Raw genomic sequence first — 26,473 nt, 5'->3', positions numbered from 1 at the left:
TGGCCGGCTAGATTGTTTAAAAAACAATGTATATTTAAATGGAATTAAAACTAGATTATAACTTTATTTAAAAATCATTAAGTTACTCTAATACTGTAATACTTTTGAAACATATTTTCACTAGTAAACGACGTTTTTCAGCCATCGTGGTTACAATTTACATTCGAATTGTCGTTTGAATGAAATCCATATACAAGTATTCCGTATTACGTGATAAGCCCGACCTAATTAACGTTAGTCACATGCAACTAAGATAACGGGTCACGCCTTTCGTATAGCCCTTGGGTTCGTATAGCCGTTGGAAATATTAAAAGAATTGTTAACAATTTCAGGCGCTGGCGCAGGCGCAGATGGCTGTCTACGAGCATTGGAAGAGCAATTGCGATCCGCAGAAGACCTAGCAACTCGGCAGCGAGCTGAAAACGACACGTTGAGAGACCACTGTGACAAGTTACATGCGGTAAGTAGTTCTATAACTAATCGTTTCCGCTATTGATAAATTGCCCTACTGTTTCGAAAGGGCTTTGACATGTACATAGTTAAATAATGGTTAATAATGCATACTGTATATGCTGCGATATAGTATACTGCCCATATATTGCCTGCTTACTCCCTTGTATCTTTCCTCTTTATTATAGCTACTAGTATGTTTGTCGTTCTCCTGATTTATAAATTTTGTGTTGTATTGTCTATTTAATTAACGTTCTGCTGTCATGTTTTATATTGTTTTGCTCTGTATCTTATTTTTTATCAGTGAAACTTTTTGTGGATATATCCAATGTTTTAATTTTATGTTATAAATGGGAAGCATTTTTTTTTTATATTTCATTCTTTAGAAATAAAGTCTATGCTATAATCAAACAGAAGTGAATATAATATCTTTATTTATCTAGTTTATATTTCTTAAATTTATGAGGGTAGCACATCATTTCATTATTCAATCTTACGTATGGAAATTGAAACTTAAATATTCCGTAAATATTTAAAAATCCGAAACTCGGAAGTGCCTCGTGAACTTGAATAGAATATAATGAGGTCACACTCATAGTTGGAAAGTTGACGTTGAATTTGAGACCTAAGCATTTAGGAGTATTCGTTATGGAAATTGTTACATTTTATACATAAATATTTTTTGTTGTCATTATGACCGCTATGTGTAGTGCCTGTCTTATTAAGTGTATACCTTGAAATATTATATTGAATTCCCGGAAAGAACATAATTTCAGCTAGCTTGGAACATACTTAAATTCGTTTTCCCATACTCTATTCCATTGAATAACCAATGTAAGGAAGCTTCTAATAGTATATTTAAAAAAGCATTACACGTTTTAAAAGATAACTTTAACTGCACGGCATAACGTTACGATGTATTTATTTTATTTTTTTACAAAAGCTTGCCAACGCTCGGCTTACAAATACATTAGTACATAAAGAAAATAAATGGCAAGCAAAATGATAGTATTTGTATTATTGTCTGGCAATAGAGAATATATATTTCTAAAGCGCGTGGTGATCCGCCAAATTTTTCACAGGCTACCAGATAACGCATTATATCTTTTTCCAGGACGCGTGCAAAGCCCGTGAAAGGTCACGCGTCTTCGAAGCGCGTTTGACAGAAGCGGAGCGTGAAGCGTCGGAAATGCAGGACTTCTTGGCCGCTGAGACCGGAGCTCTTGGGGACTCGCTGCTTGATGCTGAGAATGAGATTGCCCGGCTCAACGCTGACCTTGAGAGAAGGTGAATGTGTTACTCGAATGGTAGCTTAGGGTGTTTAACAATAACAATGTTTAGAGGACGAATATCGTTCATAGAAAAACTATTAATAATAATAAAACTTTATTTATGAGAAATATGGTTGTGAAAATTTGATCTAATGCTAGTCTCCACACTACGGAGGTGGTACATGGAACAAGTTGAAAATAATTGTTTTAAGTGGGTTTTAAAATGCTTGACTCGTTTGATTTTTATAAAATAAATGTTAACGATATCATTAACTTCACCATTTCATAGTGATATTTGAGTCGCTTGTATCTTAACTTAGTATTGTGTAAGCACTTTGTAATTCGCTTAATCTTATGCATCCCTAAAAATGAAACATAAAAATAATCACCGACACCCATAAACACTCACATTGCCAAGACTCGCAAGTGCGTTGCCGGCCTTTTAAGAATTGGTACGCTCTTTTCTTAAAGGACCCTAAGTCTAATTGGTTCGGGATAGTTCGGAACACCACATAGTAGTGGTGCGCAGCAAAAAATGTCTTGAGAAACACTCAGTTACGGAACGACGGACGTTGATGTGATACAGACGGTATTTTGTATACTTTGTAGTCGGTTATAACTGATGAAAATATTTCAGACGAGGTGAATGCCGTCAACTAGTGCGTATGTGCGAACAACGTCGTCAAGAGGCTCTGGCTGCGTCCGCTCGCGCACGTTTCGCAACGGGCGCAAGTGTGGGTGGTGCTCACGCTAGCGCGCACGCACTCGACGCACTCGCCCGTAAACTACGCACGTTGACAGATGCAGTGCGAACGGCTTATGCGTTGCCACATCATGCTATACAACCAACTGTTTTTCACAATGATGCGTACAGGTATGTCTATAAACAAAGCACTACAATTTTGATTGTGATAAAGAACTGTTTTTTTAAATACTCAAAAAAATACCGTTTATATACATACAAATTTTTACATAGATAAATTAAAATGTATCCCCGATTTTTTTTAATATTGGCGCGTTTGATTTGATTTTGCATAATCCCAAAGACATCGTTTATATTGCTACTATTATGTGAAAATACAATTTACATTAAAAACCACAGAGCACTAAAGTCATCGTAATTGCACGAAGAAAACAGAACACGAAAGTGAGTCATTTGAGTGTGAATAGCCATTATAGCTAAATCTTTTGCTCTAATGATAAAACTAAATTTTCTTTGTGCTCTCAAATCCATTATTAGGGCTGAGAGCTGTTAGTTTTACGCCGTTTTTTTTATAATTCTATGATATAATTGCAGTCGTAGCGACAGTGGCGATACACTGTCCCCAGAAGAGGAATCCAGGGGTGGTCTGCTAGGAGCAGTGGTACGTGCACTGCGTACGGCAGCAGCGAGCGCGCCCGTACTTACGCACGTTGATGATGATCGCTCAAGGATATCCGATGATAATGATTCAGCTGAATTACTTGATTCGGAAACGGAGCCCTGTTTGGTCACTGACCCGGGTACGTTATTTTTCTTTTAAAAACACAACCTAGTTTGTCTTTACAATTCTGTTTTGTGTCTATGTTGTTTTATTAGAGCTGCCTAGAAGAAATGATCTGTGTGTTTCTTTTGATGTTGTCGTGGTTTATTGCTTAAGTCATTTAGCACCTAGCTATATAAAATAATATAATTTGATTCCCGTTGATAAATTTCAGAATGTGCGGAAGAGTGGTGGTCGGGCGCCTGGAGTGGTGAAGAATTGTCTCCCGAACGAGATTCTTTCGGGGACATTGATAAAGGTAAGTCACATTTTGTTATATACCGAAATTTAACTCATAATATATTTTTATATGTTTTATTAGATATTTATCATTTGATTACTTCAACATTAGCATATATCGAAATTTAATTTATTAATTTAGGTAGTTATTTATATATATTATATTTTCTGTACATAAAACAGATCCAGAATCTAACTCCGGATCTGAGCGCGAATCGCTCCGGAATCTATCAGCGGCTATTGCGCAAAGGCAGAGGTCCGAGGCGGAAGCGGAAGAAGCGGCTCGGGGATGTCTTTTGGACAAAGTGGTGTTATTGGACCAAAGATTGGCGGAACTAGTTCGAGCGCTCGCATTGGCTGCTGCCGCCGCGAGGCATAAAGACGCGCCCGCTGCTACGCTCGCTGATACACTCCGGTACGTGCATACTTATTTTTTTCTGTATTTGGACAATTTTGAATTCAGGCTAGATACAAAACTTATAAGTTACTTCGTTAAACTCCCTAAAACCATAAATCACTACTGTGCTTTATTAACATTAATATTATCCATCGTGCTCAATAAAAAATATGGGCGTATTTCATTTAAAAAAATTGCTCTTTAAAGACGTCACGAATATATATATTTTTTTTATTGGTAGGTGTCATACGGTCTATATATATCGTGATCATTGCGATCTCGTCAATATTTATGGCGATTTTTGTGATCCATCAATATCAGTCATTATTTAAGAGCTGTGTTTGTGTGCGTGTTGATTTCGATGAGCACGCAGAATAAAAAGTTGGATCACTGAATTTAAAAAGTAAACGTACGTAAAGTGTTTTGTGTTTATTCTTATTAAAATATTAAAGTACATAACTGAATACGCAAATTTATTGCTTAAATGAACTTACCTTAATTGGAATAAACTTAAATTGGGTTTGACCTGTATAATGGGAATAAATGCCTTATTTTTATCGCCCATTACTACGAAACACGTCTACTCTGAAGAAATGGATATATATTGAGAAATGGATATATAATGGATGTATATATATTGATTATATATCGTGATATAGGATGGCGATATTTACCGTTTGACCCCTGCCATAAAAACAAGACAAAAAAAACGTTTTTGTTTATTACCTCATGGAAGGTCCATCACAATATGTATTATTTTAGCGTCAAATAGCGGTGGACTTCATTTGCATTTCCATACAGCTACATCACAAAATTCTTACTGACCTTTAGAGTATCAAAAGCTTCCACATTAGGTGCTCAGTACATTCGCTACCTTACAGGGAGAAGTTGGATGTGACTGAAAAAAATGTGGCTGACGTGGTCGTGAAGAAATTAGCGGAGCTTGATGCCTCAAAACACATGATGGAGCAGTACAGAACCTCCATTGAAGTAAGTTGTTTCTTCGATACATATTTTAGTAAAAGTTGAGGAATTTTTAGTTGTTATATATTGTAAATAATAATTCGTATGAGTATAATTTTATTTCAATAGCAGTTAGGGTAAAATCGAGCGTTGAGACATTGCATACATATAGGATTGACTGATTTTGGATTCTACTCTACTCCAGGCGATGTTTCAACGAGATATATTAATAGCCATGTCATTTCCGTTGAAAAGTTTAACAATTAAACAAATTCGATATCAAAAATAGGGCCGCAACTCGTAACGGTTTTAATATGAAACAGGTGTTAACATTCAGGGCCTGCTTGGCGATCTCGAGTCAAGAATAAAGATGCGAGGTCCGAAACCAACCGTAACGTACACACACGCTTATAGACGCACACTCACGTATACGTTTACGTATGCTCTCTTACACTTCGCTTTATAGTTCTTATATTTCAATTAAATGTAATTTGGTACACGTTTTGTTTTGTTTAATCTTATTGTTCAGAATTATCTGGGTTTGACATTTTCTGGATATTTCTAACATACTTATATGATAGTGTAATTTGGGGTACCATAGTTGTATTTATGTATATTATAATTTCCAATCTTCAAGCAATACTGATTTCGGCAGCTATACTTATCTATAATCTTAACGTTAAAAAACTATGTTCTTAACGAATTTTATGATAGCTTTATCACGTAATAGTTTAAAAATTGCTATTAATTAACATACATTTTTTAAAGGCAATATATTTTCACTGGCATACACTATTAGTTACATATCCTTATTATAATGCTTTGGCTTTATTTACGTTCTCCATACTATACACATATTCTCCAAAAGAATTGCTTATATCGGATTAGGATATTGCGATAGTTATTTTCTGTAGTGTGCCTTAAAAATTACTATATATATACGTATAAATTATGTATATTATCTTAATATATGTGTAGCATTATACAGAGAGCATACATAGCTGAAGGCGGTGACTCGCGACCTCGCACCGTCTGTAAATTATCCACGGACTTAAATGTAAATAGAGACCGACGCTTACGAAGAAAAGCTCGCAAGACTTTTCGCATAGTTGTTCTTTGGCATTCGTATAGCTTTGTTATTGAATGTATTTTTGATTTGTGTGATAAATAGACATTCATTTCACAGACGCTCAAAAATCAGCTGGTCCAATGTACTGAGGAGGACGACGTCGAAGTAATTGAGCGGGTAAAGACAATTATTATTTTATTTGGAAATATAATTCTATAACATGCGATGATTACAAATTGAAGTTTAAAAACCTTAAAGTAGTTTTGTAAATGTTTATTATCAATTATTGATGCCTTAAAACTTATTAAGTGGATCTAGTCTTACTAAAAAAATATTGTTTCTTAGTATCTAAATATAAGAAGTTGTAAAAAGAAATACCTAAAATTTACACGCGAAATAGCGACTAAAACAAAGTGTTCATGTAAATGTATCTTTATATTTTTTGTGTAACATCAGGAACTGTCATCATGTGAGGAAACCGAACGCCGTCTCCGCTACGAAGCTGTAGAGGGCGCTCTGTCAAGTCTTTCATCCTTGGGCTGGCCCCGACTTATGCCTTTGCGATTACGTCTCGAAAGATTAGCCTTCGCACTCGCCGCTCCGCCGAGGCCCGCGCACGCGCATAACACTTCGCCCCTAACCCCCCATCCCGCTGCCTGTACTTAATATTGGTATGACTTTGAATTAAACCAAATGCGGATAAACTGCCGCAGTTATTTATAGTTATTAAAGGGATGCACATCAAAATTTACTTGTAATAATTTAATTTAACAATTGCTGAATTTTGGCTGCAAATTTTTGACTACGGCAATAAAATTAGGTTGTCAGCATTCAGTATTAAGAGAACAAGTATTTAAGTTTTTCTTTTTAGTATACGTTTTAGTTTTATGCCAGTTTCAAGTAGAATAATATACGGCTTTTGTTGTCTTTAAAACCGCGTTTTAAGTGTATTCTGTACAATTAACACTCACTCACCGACTCTACCATGAGCTTGTCTATGCGCAACGTCATTAGTCTGTGCCAAATATTTCTATGATTTTTTTTATTTTACAAACGTAATATTTTCATTAAATATTTTAATATCTTGTCAAGCTCATAGTAGACTTGTGTTATGAAAACTTAAATATTGATTATCTCCTATAAAGGACTAATGCAGGAGAATGTAAGGTCGATGGCGACCCGGAGGGGTCTGGAGCCCCTGGGACCTATACAGGTTCTCGATTGTTATTGTTATTCATAAAACTTTGAATTACGCTAATTTTAGATCCGCACTTAAACGTTTAAGTTTGGTAACAGGGGCTAAGTTAAGGCAAGTATCAGAAATAGTTTTCGATCATAGATAATTTTACATCTGTAAAAAAGGAAGATTTTTGCATGGCGAATGTGTACTAAACGCACACATATACTTCTAAATTTGCTAGGGTCAATTGTAGGGCAAGAACATGACATACTGTGTAAATTTTAAATGTTATCATTTGAAATTCCGTTATTTTTAAGATTAAAAATCTCTTCGAATACAAAGTCGAAAGTTTCCTATCTACTTAATAAACTAGAAACCATATACAATTGAGCTTTTAAGAATTCTGTATTAACAAAATCGTTCCTCTTGTAAAAACAATATTTTTAAAAGTAAACTCTGTTTTCTGATTCGTATCTCAAGTCAGAATATTAAGCGCTATCCAAAGTGTCAAACTGAATACAGAATAAATATTTGACTGCTAAACTAGATTTAGCTTTCGTTCTAGAATTCGGGTTAAAGTGAATGGCTGGAATGGCATTCCAAGTTATCAATATACTTAATTATTAAGAGGTTGTTCCAATAAAATACTATTACTATTCTACTCTACTATTAAATTTAATATCGCAAATTGTAATTTAAACTTCGCGAATAACCTCCCATTAAAACTTGAAGATGACCCCTCTACTGTGCCAGTACTTTTCTTGGCCAGTAACAGCGTTGCTGTCATAGATATTTGTATTACCAGTAAATAAAAATTAATAAGGGGGACTAATTTGAAGTCATGCAGGATAACTAAAACAACGTATACTAGTAATAGTTCACTACAGTTCATCTTCAATCTTCACACACAAATTTAGGAACAACTGGTATCATAGGTTTTGTTGCCTGTACTATTAATATATCTTTTAAGATTCCTAACAATCAGAACCGTTTTATAATTAAAACTTTGCCATTGTAATTAATAATGCAACGAATAAAAATAAATACATTTTAGTTGGATTTTTACTAGATGTTGGTAGATAGTAAAATTATTTATTGAGATCACGTTGTATTTGAGACTCTGACATTTCGGTAGTACCAATTTCAGCTGCCGGCCAAGAAAAGTATGTGGCACTATAAGTCTGGCTGACTTCCGTATGTCAAATACTAATTGGATTTACCATACTTAGCGCTAACAATATTACCCTATGTTGCCTTCTAGACTCTATGAAGCGTATACAACAATCTGTTGGTCATAAGAATTAAGTTTTAAAAATTTTAATGGAACAACCTTTCACAATAGCTGATAATTTACAAAAATCGCTTTAAATCTTCAATTTCATATCATCCGTCCTGGTCAATCGTGCTTGCCAGTAGTAAATAAATCGTAGGCTTTTAATAATATTAAAAACATATTTTTCATTAACGGCTGCATTTTCAGACTGACGTTAGTTATTGTATTTCACGCAAATATTTTAATTAAATTCACGTTTATATATATAGATTTTCACAGGTTACGTTTACGCACTATACGCTATGATACACAAAAGTAAATTAAAGGGGCGTATTTTGTATATCTATCGCTGGGCTGTGATTGGCCGAGGAAATGCCAACAGCGAGTAATAAATATGAAAATATTTCTCTGTATCCAAATTTACAGATTTCATGTTAGTTTAACTATCGCTTTCATTGATTAAATTATTCTTAGTACAACGTTTTAACTAATTATATATATTTAAAAAAAACATTCATTTATTTCTGTCGCGTTTTCGCTTTGATGAAGAGACTTATTATAAAAAGTGGACTAAATTAAGTATACAAAAAACCTAATAATATTACACGTTAATGCGGTCCATTTAGTTTAAATAAAAGGGGGGGGGGCTGTCAATTAGCCTCATTTTAATGGCTCTTGTTTATACGCCATCTCGTGATGGAGAATAAACATTAGTCATAAAAATAATTCTGCGTTTTAACTACACTTCTCTTTCGTCTCTTACCGTCATGTTATGTTTAGGCTGTGCTTAAAAGAGACACTTGAGAAATTTAGTTAAAATGATGCAATTGCAATGAGTTTTTTATGAATAACCGGGAATAAGTATACACTATTACTATTCGGTTAGATGAAATTGTTGAGACTTGTTGATAAAATAGTCGTAGTTGGTGTATGTGAATAGTTTAACGAGTTTGCCAATGTTTATCGACACGTGAATTGGTTAAATTCAACTTGGGGATGTTAAATAATAGACGTAATATTATAAGAATAATACAAGTATGTGCCGAAACTGATAAAAAAGTTTTAGCAAAAGATTAACGCGGTGAAATGATGGCAGACAGCCGAGCGGCCATCTTGGTTTGATCTCTCATAATCTACAGATTATAAAGAATTCTATATTTAGGATATTTCTTCTGTATATTCATTGCATTTTTAAATATATTTCATCCCTAACGCATTTATACTGCATTGTGTTGTGTGCAATTGTATTTTCTTTTTTATATAAGTTCACTTGTAAAATTGTTTTGCCATATTGAATAATTTGATGACAAATCATGTATGTGCCATTGTGTGTTAATGTAAACGCAGTGACAAAATTGTAAACGTACTATGAAACTCTAATTAAGGTTTATAATACGTTTTTGAATAAGTATTCTCTAGTCAATTGACAATCCACAAATTTGCTTGTAAGCTTTTCCGTTTTGTTTCTGTTTTAATTAAATTTAAAATTATGGTGACGCTTTTGTAATTTTGCGACTGGTTTTTTTTGATAAGGGAAATGATTTAATTATATTCGTAAGGTTCTTTAATAACTGTTCCGCGGATAAGTTTGAAGATGGATTTATGCATCTTTATTATTTTTTAAAACAAGGCTGATCACTCATAAACAGGAACATTTTTTCCTCGATAATCAAACCTCGGTCTAGTTTAAAGGTTTAGGGCGTCAGTAAATTTTTGTCTAATAATTAAATCACTTCCCTGGTAAAAATATTATTTTGTTTGCTTGCAGTGAGGTGCTAAGTATTGATTGTATAAAACAATTGATAGATTTGATTCCATTGCGTTTGTAATAACTACGAAATTATGTAAATAGTGTTGTAAATAAAATATCTTTTTGTAATACATTTTTTATTTATCTCGACCTAAATTATCTCTCCTAGTCGAATCAAATTATTATTTAGTTCTTTACAAAAAAAACAGTAAAACTGTCTCAACCTAAACAAGTGTGACCTCTTCCCTAATTATTTTTTCGAGAAGTGTCTGTTTTCTAACTTACATTGACACGATAGTTGTAGAATAAAAGTTACTAAATATGCAACGAAACTCAGTCACAAAAATGTTTTTAAAGATGCAAACGCAGCATACAAATAAATCAAGACAAGGCGTTTCGCAGCTCACATGACGCAGATCCTGGCGACGGTGCTTTTGGACACTATTTACACAGACAAAATGAGGACAATCCCGCGTGTGACTGTGACGACAGAACCGACCAAACAATGGTTCATTTACTAGTCGACATTTGAAAGGGCCAGGTGCGATATAGAGCTCGAGGCTGGCATCTAAGTATCCCGGGATGGGTTGTCCGACATGTTGCTTAAGCACAGACCAATGCCAACAGTGGCCAATTCTGCGAAAATGAGTAAGTGGTCTACAAAAGAAGCAATCAGCTATAATACCAATCAGTCTGGAGATATATAGGAGCCTTATCGACATCTTTTATTGTATTGACACGACGACGCTCACTATTAGCACCAATAACAAATATGTGCCCATTCCTGGTCCAACACTTGCCAACAGGGTTCTCATCCTTTGTTTCATTGATGCCGTGTAACAACAAACACTTACGCCTGCTGCGCATGTCCGGCTTCTCTTGCACCATAAAAAGGATTCCCATTTGAGCCTGGAGATTCTCGAGGCAGAACTGTACTGAGCTTTTGAACGCCATAAACTCCCTACTGCTAAGCGACAGAATTGATAAGCCGAATTAATCTTTGTAGTAGAAGCCAGTGTCGTCGCTATGCCTACATGATGAGCAGACATTTGCTACTGCAAAGGTACTCCTTTACCACCCTTCCAAATTGTAATTGTTCGTTTTTCTCACATTCTGAAAGCTCAGCCGCTTAGTTGGTCGATAGCATTTTTAAAAACTTAAGGAGTTAATAAAAATATCTGTTTCGTTTTAAAGAACTTTTAATTATTACACCAGTTATTACATCGAAGGTAATTTTAGATTTCGCAGCCTTTACATTGAATTACATTAACTTAGATTTCGCAGCCTTTACATTGAAATACATGAACAAGTCACGGCACGATAGACCGAACCGGCAATTATACAATGTATAAACGTATTATTTACAACCCTTAAATTTACTTGATTTATAATAAACATAAAATTATCTACAAAAGCTTGACAAGCGGAAACTTTAAATACTGAACCGTGTATCTAAGGGTTAATACGATCAGATAATCTCCTAACCATGAGGTTAAATTTTTAATCAACAGCCCGAAATGGAAATTTACGTCGTTTTATGGGCAACACGTCTAAGGATTTTTACTTACGCATTTACAACAATGAACTTTCGCGTTTAAGAAATAGAATATAATCTTTGAATATCGTGTATTACTCTTACGTCAATGAAGTGCCAAAATGCACCTGATACGAAATAGTATTAATCACTGCTGTAGAGAATACGAAACCGACATATAATAAAATCCTTTTTCTAAGAGCGGTGCCAGAGAAACACGTCGGTCCATCAACTACTAAGAGAGCGTTCAAGTATTACGTCACGCAATTTTTGGAGATTCGTGACTCCCCACCCCCCATGAAACGCGCCGTTTCTGTATCCAATAGTAAAACGTTTCGTGACCAACCCCAATGACCGTTTATACCTCAAAATTACCATTATGTGGTGTAAAGTACTGGAAAATAATATTAACAATAATGCGTAATTCAATTCCCGATTCATCGTAACGTATTACAAGGGGACAACAAATTCGTTACGTAATACTTGAACGATCAAAAGATCCTTATACGTGTTACACTGACGAAGTATTTTACCAAATCCAATAATACGATACAATATATATTAAAATAACATTTATCACCTATAAGGTGCTTCAAAGTTACCACTTGCAGTATAGAAAAGTAAAAAATGTTTACACCAGTGTGATAGAAATAAATATACAATATTTCACTTTAAAAACGCGGCCCATGAGAAAAATTATCATAATTTCTAACATTCACTAAGCAGAATTAACTTCTACATATACCTTAAGTATAAATACATCAGTCAGTGGGCTGCAAGCTATTTGTCTATCTACAACAATACAGATATGTTGTGAGCGTATTAGAACAATTATACAATAGTTAAATTCGATATCTTTTTTTTTTTTTCTCATACATTTATTGGCGCTAGTCTACCACGTTTTATCAGTAACCTTTTATTAGAACAATTATACCAAAGTTAAATTATACAACAGAGAAGATCATGATATCAAATTTCTGTTTATATTTCGATTAGCTCAACTCTCTCTGACACACGTCCATTGGTTCGACGACGTTTTAAGTGTTAATTTAGAAAAAATAATATTAATATGAACGCACAAGTTGAGATTAGCACTAATAACTTACTATACTAATACAAAACCATTTGCATTCAATAATTTAAGAAGTAACGTTCTTAATGTCCTTTATAAGAAGTGTTTTTATCATAAGCCCACAACACATCTACGGTTCATCACTTAAAACTAACAAATAAACAATACTTGTTCGATTCTTTCTCAATATACAACGACATATGGGCGAACGATCGCCAAATGCATAAATTAATCGATTTCATCATTAATGGAAAATTCACTATAATACGGAATGAATGGTTGCATCGATCTTCAACGAGATCTTTTAACTAAAAAGAACATGAATGTATCAAAACTTGAAAAATTTAACTGAAGTTTATTACTTTTGAAACGGCCTCGTAAATTTCATAGCGATCAAATTCAGCATTCGTATCGCGAAATTGCATTTATCACATCTGCAGTCCAAATATTTGCAATAGAAGTTCTTTGTAGAGACGCACCAATCAAGAATGATTTTTGTATTTTTTTTATTGAGAGGGCATCTCAATAACTCGCTATCAATCGCTGAAGGCATTACAGAGGCGTGAAATTTTCTAACTACCTATTATCTACCTACATTAAGTTTATAACATAATCATTAAAATTCAACCGAACGAAAGTACAGATAAGAATTTAGCAACTATGTGAACCTGTATATCAAAATCCAATAAATTTTTGACGTTCGGAAATCACATAGCGCTAAATCTCGTTCTCGTCAACCCTTAACTCTCCCAGCTAAATCCTACTTGACACTCATTCAGTTATTATTCGAAATAAGTTATCATTTAACTTATTGACAAGTCTGTTACGTTAAACGATTTTATTCACCTCGTAAACACAGAAACAAGGGTAAAACGAACAAAATATTTCATTTTCAAGCATATTTAGCATTTTCCTATACTAACTCTTCAAATTGTAAATCCAGCAAAAGTTATAAGATTTTATTCATAAATATGACAATCGTTTGGACGATACTATTTACTTTGAAGACACTTTATATGTTTCAGTTATAAGTATTTGCTAAAGGAACGCGAAGAAATTTTAGCTATTGCATTAAAAATCAATATCTCTAACATATAATGCCAGTTCCTGAAGGGTGTAACGGAGAACTGGCAATAAACTCCCCGTCAATTTTAACCCGGCTATCACAATAGTTATTATATATATTCAAATCACTATTCTAAGACAATAGAATCTTGTAATGAGTACAATAGAGTCCATATGACATAAGGCGATATTAACCGTGGAGCGAGATATTTTTTAAAATACGTAAGTAAACCTCCATCAGTATTAAGGCGGTTATAGAAGTATGAAGAATTTAAAATTATGTACATAAAGATGTTTTTTAAGCCGAAAATCGTTTCTTGTAAGCGTTATTTTTAAATAAATTAATGTAAGCGATTAATGTACTGCTTTGTGATTTATCAATCATTATTATTGAAAATATTAACCTATATAGGTTTAAATACAAAAACATGACTTGAGATCATATTCTTATTTCCTTGTTAAATAGCATATCTCGCTAATAAATTCATGTTAAAGGTGTGTGCGGCGGTGGTATTAACTCTTTTGGGATTCCACTACGCTGGTCCGGTAGATCTGGCGAAAATCAGACACCGGATAGAGTGTTAACATTACAGCGGATCCTTCAAGAAAATCGAAAGAGACAGTCAGGTACTCACCTCAGTTGAATTTGGACCTGTGCGCTCAATGGACGACAAAATTTCTGTGTTGTGGTGGTATCTTAATAGAAGGCAAAAAGGGTAGTTCCAAAAAGATTAAGATTCAGAAAGTGCGAACCGCATGACGTGAGGGGCACGGGCGGGGGAGCGGCGTCAAATACCGGCACAGACTCGTTCACAATACTCCGGTCCCGTGATTCTACCGACGCTTCGTAGTGTCAAGACACTTGGTAAAAATGCCTTGGGCAAAAATGGAGTGGGGATAATGTGAATAGCTTTATAAAAATTACAGCCACTAGCTCTTCCGGCAGTTCACAGGCTTCGCCAGATCTGCCTGTCCGGCGTAGTGGGAGCCCGGCCTTTGAGTTATTATATTATCTATATATTCGTTAAAATATAAGAACTGCCAATGATTTGCCGAAAATTAATAAGAACTAAACCTTTAAATTGTCTAAGTTTAACAAACGTTTCAGAACTCAAATTAGTTTGAGGTTAGCGTTACCTTTAATAACCCTTTTTGAGTCAAATTGCATAAACAATGTTTGTTAAATTAAAAATTAAATAATACAAACAGTTAGACCATCAGCGGTAACACTGCGCGTAAAAAAGCTGTGAATGACTGAAGGACTTGTATCCACGGCCATGTTTAAAAAAACTAAATGACAAACGGCTAGTCAATGTCATTTAATTTAAAAATCGAATATCCACCTGTCTCTGTCACATCATGTGTCATCTACGTCGATAGATATAATCTGTGGTAGTCATTGGCTCCAAAGGCGGCGTTGCATTTTGGACATTTCCTTTGTCGCGTCTCGTAACGCGTCCGCAGACAATCCCAGCAAAAGACGTGGAAACACTTCGTTAACACGGCGTCCTTGCGTTTTACCTATAATATAAATTACTTTAGTTAGCAAGAATTTGTTCTGGTTAACCCTATAGATTAATGTATTTTTTTTTAACTTTAACCAGTTTTAGCCAGTTATTTCTCGTTATCTAACATATTATTAACTTTTACTAGCAGCGACCCGCGACGTCACCTTCGTTAATATATAAAATACACTTTACGACATAAAACTTAACAAATTAAATTGTAAAATGTTATTATACCTTGCAAGAAGGGCAAGTGAGGGTCTCCTTATATTCGCGGATCTCTTCTAGCAGCACTTCATCCATACTGCTACCAGCCTGCTCCATCTTCTTCATTCTCTCTGCCTTCCGACGGAGTATGGCTAACTCCTCCTGAAATCGTAAATAATTTATATAACATTGAGCAAATTAGCAGTTAAAACTAATAATCAATAAATCTAAAAATAATCAAAAATACATGCTACGTTCGCCCTATCTCACTCTCTCTCAATCGCTCTATCCCTTTTCTTCGCCAAAAACGCTGCACATGATCGTGATTCTAATATTATTATTGCGTTTCATCCGTAAAAAAATCTAGTTTTTAGAAGATTCACTTCAAAACGTTTTTTTTTTAAAATAACAAACAAAAGATTGCCTTGGCCTCAGATTTCTAAAAAAAATGTTCTCAATAGGCAGGTAGTTTATCAGTCTTCATTGCCTAATAAGGTTTAGGTCTAACACATACCATGACGGCCTTTATTTGGTTCCTGGCGAAGTATATGACGCACAATATTTGCGTATACATAGTAATTATCAATAAATAAAGTCACTCACATGAAGTCTTTTTGTTTTGTACGCTTCAGCTTCGAGCGCGCTCGTCTTTTCGGCGACCACTTGTTGCGCCTCCTTCATTTGCGCGTGGTACTTTTCTGAAATTATTTTAGTATAATAACTACATTGAAAACCAGCTTTAACGTCGCCTAAAACGTAAAAATTGGAAAAAAAATACTTTATTAGATTTGCTTTGTTCGTACAACATTCTGTCCATATAACGGCAACTTTCTAATCGACAAAAAAAATTAATTTGTTTATATAAAAAAATAACGATCACTTTTAAGGAATATAGATACCATGATGTATTTTGAATCTGTGCTATTTGTTTGAAATTCCGTGTCTATATAATGCGAAAGACAAATGCGTTTATGTTTTAAGGTACTTATCTGTACTTGCTTATTTATTCATTTACAAAGTCATACCAAGATGCAATTTGAGATCAGCAGCGGATTGAGCCGACTCAATGGCTTTCCGCTTGTGCATTTCCATCGCCTGCTGCCGAAGAAGCAGTTCCTTCTCCACGGCAGATAGGGTCGCTTGGAGCAATCTCTCTTTCTCTTCTAACCTTCGGGCCACCAGACCCATGGACTCTATTTGTTGGTCACGGGTGACTACCTGTTGATGACCGTAGGTAAGATTTATAAAAATATATATCCTAGACAAAAACCATTCAACATGTGTTTGTTAAACACGTTGAAAGGCCCTTCTTTCGGGATTTCGAAATCTGTTAAATATGGGCAAGACTGATATTGAGTTTAAAAATATTATAAAACTTTAAAAAAACATTGAGTTACAACCAACAAACACAAAACATTTTTTTTATGTAACAGACTCAATTGATGTAAAGTGAGCCGCCCATGATCACTCACATTGCCAGAAAGCTCGTAGAAAGTGCGTTGCCGGCCTGTTAAGCATCGGTACGCTCTTTTCTTGAAGGACCCTAAGTCGAATTGGTCAACTACTTCAGTGATTAAATAAATTGGTTACTTGGTGATATTACTAAAATAGTACCAAATTGTTAATTTAAATCAAACTGTCATGTGGCAAAAACGTATTTGACTTGACGTCGAAAGAAAAAAAATGTCAAGTAATAAATTTAGTTCATCATTTTTTTCACATACGGGATTCATTTTTATTAAAAAAAATTTAAAGTGTCAACTCAGATTCTTTTTTTAGCCTATATTCTATAATAGAATTGGAACGTATGTCTTTCAATAAATAAAGTAGGGAATGAATGTGTTCACTACGAAATCAAGTAAAAACATTTAAACAAAATTCAATAAAAAATTCTGTATCTGTTTCATGATCATTTGTTAATCGAAAAGGCAAGTAGGTGTCGAGAACCCTGTGCCTGACGCACGCCGTCGACTTTTTGGGTCTAAGGTTTCCTCACAATGTTTTCCTTCACCGTTCGAGCTAATGTTAAATGCGCACATACAAAGAAAAAAATCCATTGGTGCACAGCCGGGGATCGAACCTACGACCTCAGGTATGAGAGTCGCACGCCGAAGCCTCTAGGCCAACACTGTAAAAAAACATAAATCATATAAATATTCACAAAAACTGTCCATGAAATATATTTATTTTACCTGTTCCTGCAAAAGCTGTTTCTCTTCCCGAAGTAATTTATGCAGAGAATTGGCCTTAATTCTCTCCGACATCAGTTTAAAGTTGGCATCGTCCTTTTCCCTCAACTGCTGGATGAGTCTCGAGTTCTGTTCTTGCATGTCTTCGAACGCCTGACCCGTTACCTCCATCTCATTAAGTAGGGCTTCTTCTTCCTGTAGTTTATTGGTTTAAATTAAAGGTGATAAAAATGCGCCATTTTTGTATGAAAGAATCATTCAATAAATATGATGTCCGAGATGGACGCAATGTCTAATATGATAGTACAAAGATCCGGACCTGTGATCCAGCAAAAGGCCTGGTGAAGCCATGCAAGGGATCTGCATTAGGCCGGGCGCAAGAGAGCTGCTTCTGGAGTTCGTATTTCTGCTCTTCCAGCTGTTTGATCTTCCGCAGCGCGTCTTCGTCTGCCATACGACGCTCCCTTTTACTTTCCTGGCAATTTTTTTCATTCATACAACACATAGACAAAGAAAATAATATGATTTAAAACGTCCAAACTGTTGTAAAAATATCTAATATTAAAATACATAACAACGGGTTAAAAGATTCACAACATTATCTAAATAGATCTAAGAATTTGGAAATCTAAATAGATCTAAGGACATTGTGGTTGCTGGAGGGTGGGGAGGGGTAAGGCCTTAAAACAGTTGATAGATGATATGGAAGCGTTCAGAGGAAGCGAATGAAAGAAAGTCATGGATAGAGATATTTGGAAAAAGCTGGAGGCATTTCCTCGTGACGGGGTCCCAATCAATGGTAATGAAGGAAGTTAGGATATAAGGATAGCAAGAAAAAATATGTATATAATAAATCTAAAGAATCTAAGCGTTGACGTGGACAAGAAGAAAAACGAACCAAAAAAAGTAAAATGAGAGGCACGACTGTAATTAATAATGTACAATTCTATGGTGCACGTTCTAATTGGAATCTCCAGACAGAAAAAATCGTTTGACAGCTCTTGAAACTACATTTCGAAGTTTGATTCACGTTCTAGAATACCTTAACCTTTTTTTACAATTCAAGTCAGCTTTAAAGCTATTTCATTAATTTACATTTACAAGACATTAATGTAAATTAATGAAGTGGAAGCTCGATAACTCGAATGTCAAGGGAACGGCAAAAAAAATCTATTTAAATTTCAACTGAACAAGAACTACGTAGTTGGTCCCAAAGTTCTGACACTGGCACATTATTTTTAAATTTCGAACATGATTTTATAAAAAACTTTTTTTGAATGTTTGACTATTGTTTTAAAACAAAAAACAATCACTTTCCGTAATTTTGCACGATGGAGTGGACATTAAAAGAACACCGAATAGCTGTTATTGCGTTGCACCGCTGTGGGCACTCGCCGAGTACCATTTTTAAGTTGCTCAAAAATTTGAATATAACGCTTAGGTTTGTGATTAACCAAAACAATAAATGAGAAGCCCCCAACCGGAACATTCATGTTGGTTTTTATTGATTTTATTTCGGGGAATCCCAAGTAAGATGTCATTATATTTTACTAAACTACGACTTACGGAGTCTCCTTTTTGAAATTCGAGTTACAGGGAAATAACATTTAGTTCGAGTTACGAATTCGAGATACCGAGTATTTAGGAGTTCAGTGGAAGCAATTTATGTCACTTACTGAGGATTCTGACTTAGCGAAGTTCGAGTTATGGAGATTCCACTGTATTAAAGAAAATCTTTATTTAATTTTAAACCTGTGCCATTTTAGCTTTCTGCCTATGATCTTCCAATTCCTGTCTGGCTTTTCGTTCTGCGGCCATCAATTGCACTTTGTCCCTTTGCTCTTTGCTCACTCCTTTGTACATATCCAGGAGGAGCTTCAGCTCTTTCTGCTCGTTTACAGCCTTCCTAAAAAAATAGTTCCATAAGTATTTCTTTAAATGTGTACCATATAGAATCATATAAAATACACTAGGGCTTCAGCGTGCGACTCGGTGAGTTCGTAAGTTCATTCCCTAGCTGCACCAATGGACGTTCTATGTGCGAATTTAACACTCGCTCATAAGGTAAAGGTAAATTTGGTGAGGAAATCGGCACGCTTTAGACCCAATAAGTCGAAAGGTGTCACGGACAGAAGGCTGATCTACTTAGGAAAAAATGTGGTCACGGAAGAGATACCGAAAGATTTTTTTTCTATATGAATATTTTTTGACCGACTTCAAAATAAACACCATTTCTGTTGACTTTTAGAATTTTTATATGACATTTGAGTTCTTAAACACGATATGAAATGTATAATATAATTTCATAAATTTATATTTTATAATAAGTAGTTCCTGTAATATGTAACATACTGATAACATAATATGATAAGTCGATTTTGGCATTCCCTATATATGTATTATTTATCGAAATTATTAAATTTACAAAACAATTTTTATAATCCTAAAAGGTTAAATAATTTACTTAAGCTGTTGTTTGAGATCCTTAATAATGAGTTCTTGTTCCTGTATCTTAGCTCGTCCATGGTCCTTCGGGACGGAGTGCTTACTCTCGCCGCCACCGCTACTGGCGCCCTCTTCACTCTGAAAGGAAAGCATACTATAAACAATATTTATAATACATAAGTCAAAACGTTATCCTCGACCAGAATTATTAGACTAGCGCCGGTGCTCTGTAAATCCTAAACGGTATTGAATTTTGTATTAAATTTTAATGTAGTTGTTTCAGTATACGTAGTACTGATGTTGACTTGGTATCGCGCGATACAATTTACGAAATAATGCAGTTCCTTTGTGGTAATCATGGCTTTTCTTTATTAGCTTTTGTAAATTTCATACACCTTTAGCACGCAGATTTTTTTGATCTTTGTTACAAGCATAACAATAAAGCGGGTCATTAAACTTACCTCTGGATCTGGCTCTTCCTTCTTAACAGCCAGAGGCTTCTCATCGGCTTGGTCTGGTGGTGGCCTAACATTGGACTCTTCCATCTCTTTACGGAGCTGTAGATATTTCATTTACACATATTTAGTATACACAAACACGAAAAATCGTCAGTTTAAGTATACACGACTTTAAGTAGGTAATCATAGGATTTACGTAAATTTGTTACTTTTTATTGTGAGAGGTCCATAGATAGTAAAATAATTGTCATGCAAAATGTCAATGTCAGACAAAACATGTCAATCAAATCGATTGTCAATGTTATTATGCAACAGAATTGTAAATGCCACGCTTACCACGAATAAGACATAAAATTCATAGTAAAAAATATAAACAGACATAAGCGGCAAATATTTTTCAGAATAGTTTAAAAGCTGGAGACGCACTTGCTAGCCTTCTGGTAATTTGAGTGTCCATGGACGGCGGGATACCGGTACCAAACATACACAATTGAAACATTTGTGTCTACATTGACACAACATACAAAAGCCGTTATTTTGCCTGAAAAGTCATTATTAAATATTAATCGATTGCATATCCTGCCAAATCTAAATAAACATACCTTATTTAGTTCCTGACTAGAATCCTTATATTTCCGCTTATACCTATGTACCTCGCCTTTTAATTGTTGATTATGATTCTGAAGGGATGTTATCAAATGCCTCATTTCTCTATTAATCGGTCCTGTCTGTTCATTTGCTGCGAGATTCTGCTCAAACTCTATTCGTAACATCTCATACTCTTTCCGGAGTTGCCCGAGGACATCCTCCAATTGTATCATTTCTGCTCTCAACGCTTTCTGCCTTGCCAACTCTTCACTCTGGAATTACTTCTGAATTTAAATTTATAATACTAGGCACTTTTGAGCTTCCAATACATTATTAGCATTTTGAATTACTTGGTAAGTATTTTAATTTTATATGTTTGTTAATGTCCAATAAAACATTCTTATACTATACAATTTATTCAAGCAAATTGCACAGTTCCTGGTTCAGGTATGATTTATGTGCTTTTGAGCCAAATTAACGTTATGTTATAAAAAAATATATGTCGAGAGAAAGATCGAAAGAAAAGATCGTCACACCTATAAATGTAATAAGACGTAAGTGAGTAGAAATGTAAGCGCACTGATACATCGATCCTGACCGAACTCCGGATCCGGACTCCCCTGTCTACCATATGCGCGAATCGTATCTTATTTCGGCCATATAACGCGCAGAGGAGATGAGATATGGGAGAAACTGATCGTGGTTGGTATCACAGAAGGCAAAAGATAGTGGCTGTTCACCAACCAGATGGACCTATCAAGTAAAGACTCATCATCCTCGAAACTGTACATTGTCATAAGAGAGGCGCTGGATGGAAACTGGTGGAAACAGATAGTCCGCTCTAGATGCTTCGTTGCTGACCACTACGCTCAGACATGAGCTGCCGATTATTGAGAGAGAATAGAAAGGTAAAGCCTTTGATGTTACACAAATTCCTCATTAATATTTTAAACATTGTTCAAATGTTCTTAGTTTTTAAAATACGTTTAAATAAACTGAAATTACTGACATAACTTTTGGCACAATCAACATTTTTTTAAATTTACTGACAATTAAATCCTCACTTAGGCTGAGTGGTTCCGGCAAAACAATATTTTCTTTTGGACCAATCATCTCAAATGAAAGTGACACTTAAATGTCCCATATTTATATGACTTTAAACATATATTAGAGTAAGTAATTTAACCATAGGCTTAGCAAAAAAATGCAAATTATAAATAGCAACATGTACACAAATAAGATGAAGGTAGATAGAAGAAATAGAAGCTCAGTAGGAAACAAATGGAGAGAGAAAGCCAACGATAGAAAAAAAATAAAAAACTGGAGGAGGCTTTTAACCCAGAAGGGGTTTAATCCAGTACCATTGATCAAAGGAAAGAAGTTAAGAAGATAAGATAACAAGAAAATATATATTAATATAACAAACTGTGAATTGTCAATAATAAGGTTAAAGGAAATAAACAGGTTTTATATTTATAATAATAGGCAAAAATCTCACCTCCATTATTTCTATTTGTCTCATATGGAGGTTCTTAGCATTTTGTAGTTGTAGTCTTGTTTCATCTAACGCAGTCTTCATTTGCATCGACTCATTGTAGAGTACAGAGAATTGACTCTGAAGACATTTATACTCTGTCGTCTCTACTATCACAGATTCTGGCAATTGGCGTATCTGTAAATTATATTAAAAATTTTACACCTACCTTTGGTAATATAAATTAAGCATACATATGGCTGACCCATAATTACAATTTTCTTTGTAATAAATTTAGCTACATAAATAAATAATAACAATATTTTAAGTAACGAATTACAATAATAACGGTAAGCCATAGACATATTATCTTAATTCACAAAGACTCTATTCGATTCGATTTTAACCCCTGTGGATTTTGTGTATTTTGAATTATTGGCACCTCTTCAATATAGTTATCAAGTCAACACACAGATAATTTACATTAAAACAACAAATTACTACACTATATTTTAGTGAAAACTATTAAAATAGTCGAGTAGTTTTTAGGGTTATCCTGTTCCTAAGATGTAAGCAATTGATTACCATATACCGATCTTCTACAACACTCATTCACACTTCTAAACTAGAGTAAATTCTATTGACGTATGCATCATTAAACAACGAGCATTACTTAGAACTTAATTTATTAATTACACTTTGAGATAGCTAAATATTTCCCAATTATATACTTACATCCATTTTCAATTTCTCCAACTCCTTCAATGTATCCCTATGTTGTCTATGTAATCTGTCCAGTTCCGCCAGTCTATTATTAGCTAATTCCCTCTGCTCTTCCAATTCTGCCGCAATGTCTTCCAACTTGGCATTAGCCAACGCTGAATGAGGTGTCGGAGCACAAGTAGTAGTGGCTGTTGTGCCTGATTGATGGTAGCTCTTTAATTTCTCAATTGCTTCTGCTAAGTGATTCTCTAGCTTATCATTTCGGGAACGAATCTAAAATGGACAATGTATGTCTATTGAACTTTGTATGTCTGAAATTCTGTACTTTACTAAGTAAAGTAGACAAAACTATGTATTTGTTTTAATTTTTTTTCTTTTTCAATCTTATATCACATTAAATTGCAATTTAAAATTTAACTGATTTAACATTGGTTAATAAAATGATTAATAAATTAAGTAACTTACAAAACCCATTCAAATAAAAGAATTAATTTGCGATATTAAGCGAACCTTTAATTCCACATAGAAGGAAGAACTAACACCATTACTTAAGTTGATTGATGTTTTTAAGATGTACTTAGCAAAGCATCACTCTACTACAAAAATCAAATACCTTCATTAACTCATATTGCAGGTCATCAATCTGGTTCTTCAACTCAGCATTCTCAGTATCCCGACTGTTAACTGCGTCCTGTAACTGGGCAACTCTCAATGTCATGGTATGATGGCTCTCATGTAATGTGGTACTGAGGGCTTGAAGCCGACGGTTCTCTGCAGTAACTTCCTCATTTGTTGCCCTTATTGTTTCATCAAGGGACGGAGCTGGGGCACCTTCTAGATGCAGAAATATGTATTAGACTATGAGGCAATCTGAATTCTTTTTAATTTACAATGGTTTCGGTTTAATTCAATTTAAAGCAAAACAATTTTAAAAAGTCATAATCCTTGGTCTTGAAAAATCTGTTAAGTAGTTTAACATAAAACCTGTGGTCCAAGGTAATTGTTATTGTACTTATTGTATCTACTAAGTCTGTAAAATTAAAGCAAAAACAAGTTCCATTATAACAATCAATTCACATGTGGTGTTTATTTAATTTAATAAGGAAATTCAGATTTACAAGTGTGTAATTAATTATCACTATTAATGATCATTATATTGATACAGTGCATTGATTTTTTTTAATGAACTTGCCTTCTGTTGTTCTACTATTATATCAGGTTAGCATCCTGTCTATTTACTATTTTATAAACAATAATTACATACCTTCCCCTTCTCCTTTTATTGCCCTCCATATTTTATCATTTCTCTGCTGCAGCCTGTCAAAAGCCTGTAACACTTTTGCTACTGCTCTTTTGCTCACTTGTACTCTGTTTGCCAGTTGAGCGTCCAATTCTTCTTTATCCCAAGTTGATAATTGCATAAGAAAGGATGTGGTAGCTTCATTCTCATCTATAAAATGATTTTGATTTCACAAAGTAACTTCAATAGAATCTAAACTGTACAAAGAGGTTACATTACACAAGTATTTTTTTAACAAAAAATGGTTTCTGATCAGTTGACTAAATCCAAACAAAACCTGTAATAGAAATCCTATAATAAATTTCAGTAAAATCAGTGTCCTTTTAGGCCAAATAATCATTATATAGACGCATTTTCCCATTGAAGATTACATCACATCAATTTTTACAAAAGTCAAAGACAATTTCATGCTGATAGATAACTAAAGGACCACTGTAAATAATTAGTCTGTTTAAACAGATTTCAAAAGTATTCAACTTATTACAAAAAATTATTACTTTTGTTCTCAGATTCATCAGCTGTTTCTGCATCAAACCTTTGCAACAATACTCTAATATCTTCATTTAATAAATTCCAGTATCTGTTGACAACACATAATACAGCATCATCCTGGGTCTGGCGCTTCTCTAACTGTTCTATCCTAGCTCGTAGCTCAGCCTCACACCTATGGCGTTGTTCTATTCTCTGAAACATAGGTAATAAAGCCACATAAGAGAATGTTTAAAATATTCTAAACAATGGCAATGAAAAATGAAATTAATTTACAAAAGCCCATTTTATATTAATAAAATGTTTGATAACTGTGCATGGCCTTTACCATATTTTCAGTTTTTAGTTACTTTTTTTTAATGGGTGTCCTACCATACAGAAACTAAAACACCATAAGATACAGCTGATTAGATGTTTTGGCTTTGACTTATAAATTTAAAGTTTTTCATAGAAGAAATACCTATTAATACTTTCAATCTGAAAAATTGATATAATCACCTGAGCTAACTTTTTGTTCTGGAATTGTAGGACTTTTATGTCCATTTCTTCCAGCGTGGACACTGGACCTATTAGGTGTGGTTCAAAGTGAACCTTCTTAATCGGCGGTTGATTACTGCCATTGCCGCTATCTTCAGCTATACGTTTCGACATCCTGGCCTTAAATATTTAAGAAATATGCTTGTATGAAGAAATACATATTGATTATATTAAACAGGAAAATACAAATGCCATTTATAAAAGCAACATCGCATTTAAATAAAAACTCTCACCATTTGGTTGGTTAATACACTTACCTGCTTGTCAATAATGACAACCTAGTAAAATTCTATTAAATTAATATGTCGAAAGTGTGGTGAGATTTACGATAATTAACCACGCTAAATTTTACCATTTTTTAAAATTAATTATAAAATATCTTAAATAAACAAATTTCTACAGTTTCTATGACAGAAAACGTAACCAAGTACCAAGTACCAACTCGACTCTCCCTCCCTCGCACAAAAATCTAACCAACAGTGAATAGTGATCAGTGTTGCCCATTCGCTCTTCATGATTTGTTCTTGTTGCATAGATAGCAGTGTCACATTTAGACCGCAAGTTTTATTCAATCGATCCAAAAAATGTAAGATCTGTTTTACATTAGCCTAAAGGTAATCTTATCATGAAATGATCAAAATTATATGATTCCGAAATTCAACAAAATCGATCGTATTTTCAATCATAGTCATAGGTTTACAATTTGACTTTGCATTGCATTTTTGTGTACCAGCCCAAATGTAGGGTTTGATTAACCATGTACAATTGCAT

At 34.3% G+C, this 26,473-nt stretch overlaps 2 protein-coding genes across 6 annotated transcripts in view; one reads left to right on the top strand and one right to left on the bottom strand.

Annotated features, from left to right (window-relative positions):
- Window positions 1–10,239, top strand: part of LOC123719223 — a 47,506-nt gene extending 37,267 nt beyond the window's left edge. For 3 of the 5 annotated variants that reach the window (XM_045676164.1, XM_045676166.1, XM_045676163.1), the window contains exons 4-12: window positions 333–460; window positions 1,565–1,737; window positions 2,359–2,595; window positions 3,019–3,224; window positions 3,420–3,503; window positions 3,668–3,899; window positions 4,763–4,871; window positions 6,031–6,090; window positions 6,370–10,239. In XM_045676164.1, the coding sequence (XP_045532120.1) occupies window positions 333–460; window positions 1,565–1,737; window positions 2,359–2,595; window positions 3,019–3,224; window positions 3,420–3,503; window positions 3,668–3,899; window positions 4,763–4,871; window positions 6,031–6,090; window positions 6,370–6,579 (1,439 nt within the window). In that variant the 3' untranslated portion in view covers window positions 6,580–10,239. Of the gene's footprint in view, window positions 1–332; window positions 461–1,564; window positions 1,738–2,358; window positions 2,596–3,018; window positions 3,225–3,419; window positions 3,504–3,667; window positions 3,900–4,712; window positions 4,872–5,181; window positions 5,222–6,030; window positions 6,091–6,369 lie in introns of those variants that run through there. The other 2 variants (XM_045676167.1, XM_045676168.1) reach the window with 2 other exon arrangements.
- Window positions 10,240–11,297: 1,058 nt separating this feature from the next.
- LOC123719972 (E3 ubiquitin-protein ligase Bre1) lies at window positions 11,298–26,179 on the bottom strand. The gene is made up of 17 exons (XM_045676343.1): window positions 25,960–26,179; window positions 25,664–25,822; window positions 25,174–25,360; window positions 24,641–24,826; window positions 23,990–24,210; window positions 23,389–23,649; window positions 22,678–22,851; window positions 21,194–21,451; window positions 20,595–20,690; window positions 20,153–20,271; window positions 19,441–19,594; window positions 18,008–18,163; window positions 17,692–17,883; window positions 16,525–16,717; window positions 16,103–16,197; window positions 15,530–15,661; window positions 11,298–15,308 (listed from the first exon to the last, which is right to left on the bottom strand). Exons 2-17 carry the CDS (start codon window positions 25,814–25,816, stop codon window positions 15,156–15,158), a joined length of 2,730 nt encoding a protein of 909 aa, XP_045532299.1. The 5' UTR covers window positions 25,817–25,822; window positions 25,960–26,179; the 3' UTR covers window positions 11,298–15,155.
- Between the last annotated feature and the right edge of the window lie 294 nt (window positions 26,180–26,473).

This window comes from Pieris brassicae, chromosome 2 (assembly GCF_905147105.1).
Source record: "Pieris brassicae chromosome 2, ilPieBrab1.1, whole genome shotgun sequence".
Classification (NCBI taxonomy): domain Eukaryota; kingdom Metazoa; phylum Arthropoda; class Insecta; order Lepidoptera; family Pieridae; genus Pieris; species Pieris brassicae.
The sequence above is the reverse complement of the archived record's forward strand: the minus strand, read 5'-3'. Positions and strand labels throughout refer to the sequence as shown.

Bases quoted from the DNA above. Each gene is read 5' to 3' on its own strand.
- LOC123719972 (XM_045676343.1), bottom strand. From the start codon at position 25,816: ATGTCGAAACGTATAGCTGAAGATAGCGGCAATGGCAGTAATCAACCG. The intron at 23,650-23,989 runs GTATTTGATTTT...TGTCCATTTTAG, and splicing joins TGCAATATGAGTTAATGAAG to ATTCGTTCCCGAAATGATAA. The intron at 20,272-20,594 runs GTAAGTTTAATG...CTTTCCTTTCAG, and splicing joins AGGAAGAGCCAGATCCAGAG to AGTGAAGAGGGCGCCAGTAG.